The sequence below is a fragment of the Misgurnus anguillicaudatus genome, chromosome 9, assembly GCF_027580225.2.
Source record: "Misgurnus anguillicaudatus chromosome 9, ASM2758022v2, whole genome shotgun sequence".
NCBI lineage: Eukaryota > Metazoa > Chordata > Actinopteri > Cypriniformes > Cobitidae > Misgurnus > Misgurnus anguillicaudatus.
This window is the reverse complement of record NC_073345.2, coordinates 34,928,502-34,939,717: the sequence shown is the minus strand read 5'-3', so window position 1 is coordinate 34,939,717 and position 11,216 is coordinate 34,928,502. Positions and strand designations below refer to the sequence as shown.

At 35.2% G+C, this 11,216-nt stretch overlaps 1 protein-coding gene across 1 annotated transcript; it reads left to right on the top strand.

The window, feature by feature from the left end:
* Window positions 1-6,202: 6,202 nt before the first annotated feature.
* pdcl (phosducin-like) lies at window positions 6,203-10,180 on the top strand. Its single transcript, XM_055180835.2, has 5 exons — window positions 6,203-6,361; window positions 7,216-7,399; window positions 7,563-7,744; window positions 9,030-9,305; window positions 9,393-10,180. The coding sequence occupies exons 2-5, from the start codon at window positions 7,225-7,227 to the stop codon at window positions 9,675-9,677; spliced, it is 918 nt and encodes a 305-aa protein (XP_055036810.2). The 5' UTR covers window positions 6,203-6,361; window positions 7,216-7,224; the 3' UTR covers window positions 9,678-10,180.
* Window positions 10,181-11,216: the final 1,036 nt, after the last annotated feature.

Sequence of the window (11,216 nt, the reverse complement as noted above, 5' to 3'; positions counted from 1 at the left end):
ATACAAAGTAAATATATTAACTTTATCTTGTTTAAATAAATTATAATCACAAAGTGCCCAGTGTGATTGCAAAGCCACACTGCATTTTAGTCATTATTTCAACCTGTTTTATTATTGAATGTATGCATATAAATGTAAAACAGATACATATCCGGTCACCATTTAGGTCTGAGTTGGATGTAATTTCAAAAACTGTGCTTCCAATATTATTTTAAGAAATATATTACAAAATCCCGCGATATGACAGATCTCGCGAGACAGTGGTCACGTCACGCGTTCTTCCGGAAGTTCACATTCAAACACGAGGAGCGATTACGATGGAGTTTTGTCTATATATCATTCAAAATCTACTGTTGGGTAAGTACATTGTGTATTATTTGATTAACGTGCTTAAGTTTTACTTGTTTGACACGAAGGCTCCGAAATAAACGTTGCCAGAATTGTCCACACTGATCATTGCAAAAATTAGCTAGAAGGCTAAAAGCTAACGTACTTTGAACTTATACATGGTATAAAGTATGTTTAAGGATACAGTCAAAGTAACTTATTAATGTAGCCTCTTGAAAGTCTCTTTCAGAAAGTAAATTATCTGAAAAATAAAAGTTATTTGGCATGAATGGAATTACAATGATTTGATTGCCTAAACATTGCACATGCAAAATATTAAATACTGTTTTGCATTAAAAGTTTAGCAGAAGTGTTTGTTTGATTAACTTCCTTTGCTTTTGTTTTGTACAAAGGAAAAGCAAAACCTCATCCAAATAAAAATAAACAAGCTGTTAAAGGCACTGTGTCCTACACAGACCCTCCAAAATATAACCACCCAAAACCCAAGTCAGGTAAATGCCTCAGTTTGAAAATACATTAACAAATTGGAGTTGTTATTGTGGAGTTAATATCATTAATTACAATTTCGTTTTATTTACAGTTGAAGGTCAACACAAACCAAATAAAGATGTGCATTCTACAAACAAACAAAAAAGGTATGGAAAACTGTAGATATGAATTTTTGTAGATATGGCTTAAACAGTCTACACATTTGTTAATGTTCTAATGTTTCATATGTCCTTGTTTGTGCTAAAGATCAAGTTTTGTGTCCACCACACTTAGATGAGGCGTGCCCGACCCCTGACTTTGTCTACCCTACATTAAGTTGTAAGTTTTTGACTGCTTTGCTTAATACTACGAAAAAACATGATTCTTTCAAAAATGACTTTTATATATTTTGATATGAAACTCAAAAATGTAAATAAATTGTTTTGGAGTATTTTGTTTACACAGGCACACTTCGTGACAGTAAACATCGGTATCACAATGGTGTGATTGATCTAGCAGTGACACTATGAGACGTACGTGCTACTGATGCTTTTTTTCGGTGAATTCCCACACTATACAAACACATTGCTTGGCTCCTAAGTGCATACACTTTTGCCTTTATAATGTCATTCTCATTTTTAGGTAAAAATGTATTTCATGAGTCAGGGTTTTGCCTGAATGTCAACATAATATCCAAAAACTTTGATATAAAAAGTGATTTATTTTAATATTTTACACTACTATGTATTTTTTAAAATACATTGTGCATGTGTATGTTTATTGTACTTAATGAAATTACATGCAAGGTGTCATTTGTGTCGCAGGGTCACATAATGAACAGCCATCTTACAGACAATCGAAAGAGGCATAGTATTCTTTTCTTGTTTCTTGTCTATTGTCATACACCTAAAGAGGATTTTTGTAATCGTACAATTATGGTGTTATTCATTCATTAATGTGTCCTACCTTAAATAACTTATTCGTTTTCACTACTTTTGTTTTTAATGTCTATATAGTATTGTCTACAATCCCAAATTCTGGATTGACGCCCCAATCCCAGAGGGCACCCCAATCCCAGAGGGCACCCCAATCCCAGAGAGCATCCATCTGAAACCAGGTGATGGTGATTTACTACTAATCAAGGAACTGGCTTTACTGACGAGATGCGCATGATATCACATGCGATTTATCGTGCATCACAAGATTTTACATTAGTGACAACACAGCTAGGAGTATAAACATTTACATTTTTCTGAATCTGAGTTAATAGTTACAAATACAGAGCTTATAATATCTGTCATTGCTCAACCACAAAGACCTAAAAGTACAGCCAGCTGATTTCATAACTAATGCAGTATTACACTGTGAAGTGATTTACTGTTAATATTTTACATTATCATATAATTAACACTATTTGTACAGGTGAGGTAACACAACGAAAAAATTACCGGATGGAGACTACCTGATTCTTCACCTATGGCCTCAGCTTCAAATGCAAGAAGTAAGAAATGCTATATGACTGTGTATTTTGCATTATGATAATGAATACATCAAAGATGTTGATAACAAGTTGATCTGCGTAAATTGTGACATAAAGAATATGTATTTATAATTCCATCTATCTTTCTATAACATTATTTCCATTGTTTAGGTCCAGCAACTGTCTGAGTTGGTGGATATTCTGTCAGAGACTGCGTGAACAACGTTATGAACAGGTATGTATTTCTCTTGATTTGTGTAATCCTGCATAATATTTAAGGAATATATATTGATTACCACCATAATTAACCCAGCTATTTATATTACTTCAATTCAGGATTTAATCTGTCACACATCACTTGTTCAGAAGTTTTAATGTTCGTAGTGATTTAAACAGTCAGCCATACTGAAAACAAGAAATCAAAACATAATTTCAGTGTAAGCCATTACTTGTCACCCAAACTTATGGATGAGGATATAGTTCATAGCACTTGTTAAATGGTAAATGAAACAAGTGAAGTTGTGAAGTGTTAACACATAGTGTATGTTTGGACATTGTATACAATTGCTCATTACTGTTAATTGTGATTTATTGACCTTTTAGGTTTTTTGTCTAAGGTGAAGTAATCTTACATTTCTTTCACAGAATGATGTCAAATTGTCTTATGGCAAAGTTCAATATGAGGGGTGGTGGACATCTGGAAAATAAGTCTTTTAAAGGCACACCTTTGTATTATGTTATTCAAGGTAATTTGGGGAATGTTGATCTTAAAAAACTTGTTCTTGTATATTGATGTAATTTTTATTGTTATGCTTGATCTATTCAGGGGACATCACAGCTCACCTGTCTTTATCAGAAATATCCTGTTCATTTTTTGACAATTACACACCTAGTTAAGGGTCTTTCTCAAGGGCACCACAGTGGTTTTGTAAAGGGAGGGGACAAATGCTGTTTCCCCCACAACTGATCTAACACTTATTTAAAGCAGAACATATTTTGTAGAAAAATATATATAATATTAATATATCATTTTAGCTGTAGACCATAAAGATTTTGAAAGTAAGTGCATGTCATTTACCTCCAAATTTTAATTGTATTTATTTTAAAAAGAAACATTCTTCTCTTCCTTCAGATGCTGTGAAGAGGTGGAGCCCAAATGCCAGAGACTCGGAAATAGATGCAGCTATGGCAGATCACCTCAAGCACGCTCCAGGAAGAGCTGGGGGTGGTGGATACAAAAAAGCCAAACAGCTGTGATGTGTTAGAGAGAGTTCACCAAAAAATGAAAATTCTTATAATTTTCTTATCCACATGTTTCAAACATGTATACCTTTCTATTTTTTGCTGAACACAAAGATTGAAGAATGTTTGTAACTTCACAACCCATTAACTGTCAATTTTTTTTACAATTGTAGTAATGGGTTGTGAGATCTGCTTTGTTAAAAACATTCTTTCAAATATCTTTGTGTTCAGCAGAACATAGAAAGGTAAGGTATACAGGTTTGAAACATGAGAGGGAAAAAAAGACTAAATATTAATTTTTGGGTGAACTATCCCTTTATAGAAAGTGTTTTGAAATTGTTATTATAGTTAAATGGTTAAAAAAATAAAAAGTGCTAAATCAGAACATGCTTCTTTTTTGGTTATGGCCACAAATATTGTGTTCTTTACTGTGTTTGTGTAGTACACGTGGTTAAAACGTTTTATGGACGTTCAGGTCTGACTGGACCAATTTTGAACCTTTGTGAATATGTGTTAAACCTCAATACAATTGATTGCCTTTCACGATGTTACACAATGGGTGTATATTCATTTTATATGCATACATTTAAACTATGCAGCAACACATTTAAACATCCAGAAGACGGCACATTTAGACGTCCAGGGACAGGCAGAAAAGACGTGTAATTCACGGCCAAATGACGTCAAAGACGTCCGCTCAACTTTAATTTAGGATATTTTTCAACCGTGATGGGACGTGACGAAGGGACGTCTTTTCAACGGTCATAAAACGTCCACATGTTTGCTATATGGGGGCTTAAAACATATATTTAAACTATGCAGGGACACATTTAAACATCCAGAAGACGGCGCATTTAAACGTCCAGGGACGTGCAGAAAAGACGTGTAATTCACGGCCAGATGACGTCAAAGACGTCGGCTCAACTTTCATTTTGGATATATTTTTCAACGCGGACGGGACGTGACGAACGGACGTCTTTTCAACGGTCATCACACGTCCAAATGTTTGTTGGGATCTAACTTACGTGACTCACGTCACGTGACTCCGGTTGATTGACGGGTAAAACGGACGTTGTTGTTGGCAAAATGTAATGCAAAGTTAATGATGTCGAGTCTTCATCTTCATCATCATGGATCAAATTAAAAGACCAAAGTAGTCATCTCAGTTGCCCGGTTCAGGAAAAGAGGATGAGGAGAAACGGGCAAAAGATAAAGGTATGCCGATTTCTATGAGTGACAACGTGAGTGACGTGACAGTAGGATATTTATATTAGCCTCGCACTCTTGCTAATATGTTGCTATTAGCCACAGAAAACGATTGTATTGGGTTTTAGTTTTGCTGAACTAGCAACTATTAGAATTGAGGCATCATGTCATGCAACTAAATTCACTCTATAGGCAACACAGTCTAGTTTGTGTGTGCAACACAAAAAGTGCAAATTCACACAGACCTCCTGACTGTGTAATTTTTAATTGCTTTACGCTATATGTGTCAACTTAAATAACTTCTAATATACATTGACATGGCATTTTGTAAGCTACAGTGATATAGCTTTTTAAATAATTTGTAGTGTATGCTTATTTTATAGGATGTTAACAAATACTAATAAAATGTGTGTTATGGTCATTTTAATTGGGTAACTGATGCATGTGTGAAATAAGTGTATCTAACTTACATAATTGTATCTTAATTGTAAATTCAGGGGCACTTCTGAAATATTTTAGAGGTAGAGCACCCACTGGCCAAAATGAGGAGTCAGATACTTCCACAGCAGCAAGTGTGTGTGTGTGTGTGTGTGTGTGTGTGTGTGTGCGTGCGTGCGTGCGTGCGTGCGTGCATGAGTGGGTGTTTATACTGTATTACATGTTTTTCTCTGTTCTTGCTACCTTTTTGTATTTAAGATTATATATAACAAAATAATACATGTTGGTGGCGGGTTTGGGGGTAATTCTTTTTTTTCTGGGGGCGGCCAAGGGATGGTTCGCCCAGGGCGTAAATCTAGCCAGGACCGCCACTGCATATCCTGATATGCTATGTAAAACATTAATTTACAATATTGTACTATTATTAAAGGCGGAGTCCACGATGTTTGAAAGCCAATGTTGATATTTGAAATCACCCAAACAAACATGCCCCTACCCCAATAGAATCTGGTCCTTCTGTTGATAGACCCGCCCCACACATACGCAACCCGGCATTTGATTTGATTTGATTGGCTATAAGTGTGTTTTGGTAGTTGGCCTGTCTCCTCTTCCAACGAATTTTTCAAACATCATGGACTCCGCCTTTAATACCGTAGTGTAAAAATCTTTTTTAAGTCATCATGCAGCCTTTGATTAGATTTTTTTAGATGCGTTTGATTAGGCTTGCAGCTGAACTTTGCAGGACAGCGCCCCCCCCCACCCCCGCCAAGGAATGCCCACCCCTGGAAATCCAAAGCAGCACAAAATCATTTTTATGGCACAAACGGACCATAAACGATTGAGACTATTTGGAGTGAATTTGGAGCATGTGGGGGCTGAGTGACTTCAGAATGACCAGTAGATTGTATCATTTTTAAAAAGCAGCACAAATGACTTTTTTACTGCACAAAAGGGATCACAAAACGATAGAATGGCCATCTGCTGGCCGTCCAGATTAATCACCGGTTTGTTGTTTAGCCCTCTTTCAACATGTTCAAGCTCTTATTGGCGTTTCCTGATGTCAGTCACGTGTTCTGCCCGGCGATTGGTCAGTGCGTGGTCTTGCGGCAGATCGCATACAGTAGCATCATTAGCGGCCGTGTCAGCGTTTAGCTTTTGCTGTAAAGGAGTCTTATATTGGTAAGATTCGCTCCTTCCTGAATGTAAATACTGTTATTATCATATAACTCAACTTTACTTTTATAATAAATAGACAAGCGTTTTTACTCTATTTTATTAATGATAAGGTTCACGCATATCACCTAGCTAGTACACTAGCATGCTAAGGTATATGCTAGTAAACACACAATCACAAATTGTTACTGTAGTTTTATGTCGGTTACTCATTGATGCCTTAAAAGTGTAAGTTATTTATTATTTATTTCGTTATGTAGATATAAAGATATTATCAAATACTCTCTGATTTATAAATGTAGGTCATGTTTAACAGTTAATCCCTTTGCTGCTTTAAATGTTTTTAATGACTGTTTATGACATATTATGATGCTGTATTTAAGCTATAATCTATTTAAATGTTTTTTGTTGCACAAGACATTAGTCATAAATTCTGGAAATCTGCTTCATGGTGCACGAGGGATTTTTCAGTTCATTGTCCTCTATTTTAATCAGGTTTTGGTTTTATTAAACACAAAATGAGTCAACAAGCAAAAAGTGCCAATGGTTTTGGTGAAATTGTCAATAAAAAATCTAGAAAGCCAGAAGGTTTTATTCCCATCTGACATATACTGTTTATTTTGACAGAGCGCTATGACGTCATTGGTAGTTAAACAGACATGTCTGTGTACCTAAACGTCTTAATTATATTTTGAATAGGCAGTGATATTTAAACATGTAAATATAACATTTCTGTTTACATGACATTTTTCTGTGTTTGTCATAGTGACTTTATATCAGAAATTACAAATAAAAAATCTTAATGTGATTGTGATACATGTGGCTGTTGTACTAACACCCAACATTTGTTTTTGTGTCAGTGGGAAGTCATGACCACGTTGGACGATAAGCTTCTAGGTGAGAAGCTGCAGTATTACTACAGCAGCAGTGAGGATGAAGAGAGCGACCACGAGGATGAGGAGAACCCTTCAAAAACCATCCGGGATCAGGAAGTGCAGGAGGTAGAAATTGACTACAGTGCAGATGGCAGTTCTGTCAATACTGGTACGTTTGCCATAGGAACACTGCCTCATCATAAAGCCTCTCATTGGATAACATATACATTATTCGGTTTTGTGTGTTTGTGTATATGCAAGTGTCTGCATCTTCTGCATCTACCTCATATGTATGAGACTTTTGGCTGATCTGAGGTTTGTGTCTCCTGTAGGGCCAAAGGGTGTCATCAATGACTGGCGTAAATATAAGCAGCTTGAGAACGAGCAGCGTGTGGAGCAGCAGAAAGAGATGGAGCGGCTGATCAAGAAACTTAGCATGACGTGCAAGTCACATTTGGAAGAGGAGGCCGACGAACAGAAACAGAAAGAGCTGCAGGATAAGATTGCAGGAAAAGTGAGAAACACGCAACATACAAAATCTTATAGCACTTTAATTATATATATATATATATATATATATATATATATTTGGAATTCAGGGCAGCTTTTATTTCACTCCATGATCACGTAAAGCACACACATTTGCACATTAAAACTGAAACATCAAGAATTTTATCTTTCACTATCATGGTTAACTATGTTGCATCGTAACCGGTCTATATCACACTTAAAAGTTTTCAAAACCAGAAGTTTCATGTTAATAAACCGTCATACCACCCTGTGGCTAATTATGGGCCATTCCACCAAATCGTTTTAATTTGCATATTATAGCATTTAACACCAAGGGGTGGTTTCCGGACAGGGTTTAGATTAATCTAGGACTAGGCCTTAGTTATTTTAGGACATTGAAGAAGTTTTTATAAACAAAATTTACAAAAACAATACTGGTGTACACCTTGAAACAAAACAATGGCACTGATATATGTTAAGTGTAAGGTGTTTTTAAATTAATGCAGCTCAAACATGCATTTTTGTCTGGGACTAGGATAAGTCCTGTCTGGGAAACCTTCCCTGAATCTTCTAATAACACAGAGATCATACATATATATTCAAAATGGTTATTCGTCAATCTAAAAAGGTACTACCTAGTGTTTTTATTACATAGTTCTCCAATGGAAGATGGGTGTATTTTAGTAACAGGACTGAGTTTTAGCATACATTTAGCAAATACATTAAATATAGGTGCATGGATTATGTGGTAATAACATGATGAGGCTGATGCTGATGCTGAGCAAATTTTAACGATTTACCGAAAATGTGTTTTTTTAATTTAAAACAAATAACATGTAAGGAATAATATGGGTAACAGGAAAATACATTAAGGTTGACCCTCACTGTTATAGCTACTTATAATAGCTATACAAACTATTATAATATTTTTTTAATAATATTTTTATTGAAAGAAAATATTTAAAACAAAGATAAGATATGGAGTCACACAAAATGCAAAATGAATAGATATCTGATTCTGAAGGATTTTATGCTTTATATGTGAAAGTAAAATATAGAGATAAAGAGCAACGACAGATAACAAATGCTAGTTTTTCAATGTTCTAGGTAGTATTTATTCATGTTTTAAATAACAGTTAAAATTTGGAGTTAGATGAATGTGCTAGATACTGTGATTAATACATTTTTCAAATTAAATCGCATTTAATTGTATGTATATAGCAATTTGCCTTTATCATTGACGTATACAATTCTATCTTTTTAATTTTCTGTCTCTCTTCCTCTCTCAGATGACAATTCGTGCTGATGAAGAGGAGGAGGATGATGACGACGAAGACTTTCTTCAGCAGTACCGCTTGCAGCGCATGGAGGAAATGAGGCGACAGCTGTGTGGTGGTCGGCGCTTTGAAAAGGTCATTGACATTTCGTCAGGGGAGGAGTTCCTGCGTGCTGTTGACGAAGAGGGCAAGAGCACTCTGGTCGTGGTCCACATCTACGAGCCGGAAGTGCCCGCCTGCCAGGCAATGGAGGGCAGTCTGCTGTGCCTGGCAGTGCAGTACCCAATGGTATCTAATAAAGATGTGTCTTTACGTTAGTATCAGATGAATGAAATATGAGTTACTGATATCTCTTTCCCTCTCTGTGACCCACAGGTGAAATTCTGTAAAGTCAAGGGTTCGGCCGTGGGTACGAGCGCTCTCTTTCGCACTTCAGCTTTGCCCGCTCTGTTGTTGTACCGAGGGGGAGAGCTGGTGGGAAATCTGGTTCGTGTGTCCGATCAGCTCGGAGATGATTTCTACGCTACAGACGTCGAAGCGCTCCTGCAGGAATACGGCCTGCTGCCGGAGAAATGCACACAGTCAAACACGCACTCGACTATTCGAAATGCAGCCGTCACTCACGGCAACGACTCAGACAGCGATCTGGATATAGATTAAATGCGTGTACACACACATAGACGTACATTTACATTAAGTGCAGTGCAGTGACCAAACACACAAAGCAGAAAATCTGGTACACACTACTGTAAATACTGCATCTGCTCAATATTCAATAACAGGTTATTTCTGGACCAAATGAACAGACATTCTCAGACTGTATGTAAAAAATCCTCTAGAATTCAGGAGTGTTTCTTTATGCAAAAACAAATGCAAAACCCTTCACAGATTCCTCCATTGATATTTCACTATTTATTATAGTTTAAAAACTATTTGTTTGTTTACTTGTGTGTTTTGTTTGTGCAATTTTAGTTTGCTTCACCCTTTGTTAGTTTCATACATTTTATAAACATTTCCATTAATGATATAAATGCAAATATACAAAACTTGATTCTGATTTTACTTTGTCTTGTAATATGTTTGTGGGTGTTTCTTTGCATTGTGTTTCTTTTCTTTTTGCAAGAAAGTGTTCATACAAAAATGAATAAAATCTCTTTCAAGCATGTATGTTTACTTTATTTGTACTACATGAAGTGTAACATTTCTTCCTCCTACCTTTTTGAGTATTTATTTGTTTAACATCTCAATCTCAGTGGTTAGTTAGACCTCAATTGCAAATTATTTATGTTTAAAAATGATATAAACATAGTACTCAAAAAAACATCACTTACATAAGGGTTTTGCGACTTTCAGTTTTTAAACTGAGGTGGTAAATAAAAATAATTTCACATTTTCAAAATGTAAATAAGAATCTGGCTTGTTTGTGTAATTTGATTTGACAATTGGATAAAAGAATAAAGACAAATAAAAAGAATTATGTTCAATTCATTGATATATATATTAGAAAAAGCCCTCGGAAAGTAGTGTTTTTAATCAATAATAATTTATGTTTTGTAACTTAAGACAGAGGCTTTCTATTTGGGGTCCCCAAAAAATAAAATATTTTTTTTATTTATTTATAAGGTATTAATCTCTCATTTCTTGCTACATAATTTACATTTAATAATAATAACTAATTTATATTTGTACTATTTTTCTTATTAGTTCCCTTTATCTTACTGGGGTTCGTACAGCAAAATGTATTGTAAAGCTGCTATGAAACAAGATTTGTTTGTAAAGTTGCTGCAGTCCAAATAAATATATTTGTTATAAAAAAATATGTAATTTTTTATATTAGATATAGATATTTTTGGAAGGGGTCCCTCACAAAAGGTTCATTATATTTGGGGGTCCTTGGCATTATAAAGTTTGAAAAACCCTGTCTTAAAGAAATAGTTTTTCTCATAATTTTCTAATACTCATATTTTTTTCTGATGAACACAGCAGAAGATATTTTGCTAATAAATGATGGTAAGCACACAGCTGATTGTAACCATTGACTTCCATAGTAGGAAAAACAAATACGATGGAATTCAGTGGTTACAATCAGCTTAAAATATATTATTTTTTGTTCATCAGAGTAAAGAAACTCATACAGGAGGATGAGAAAATGATGACAGAATTTAAATTTTTGGGTGAACTGTCCCTTTAAGATAGTAG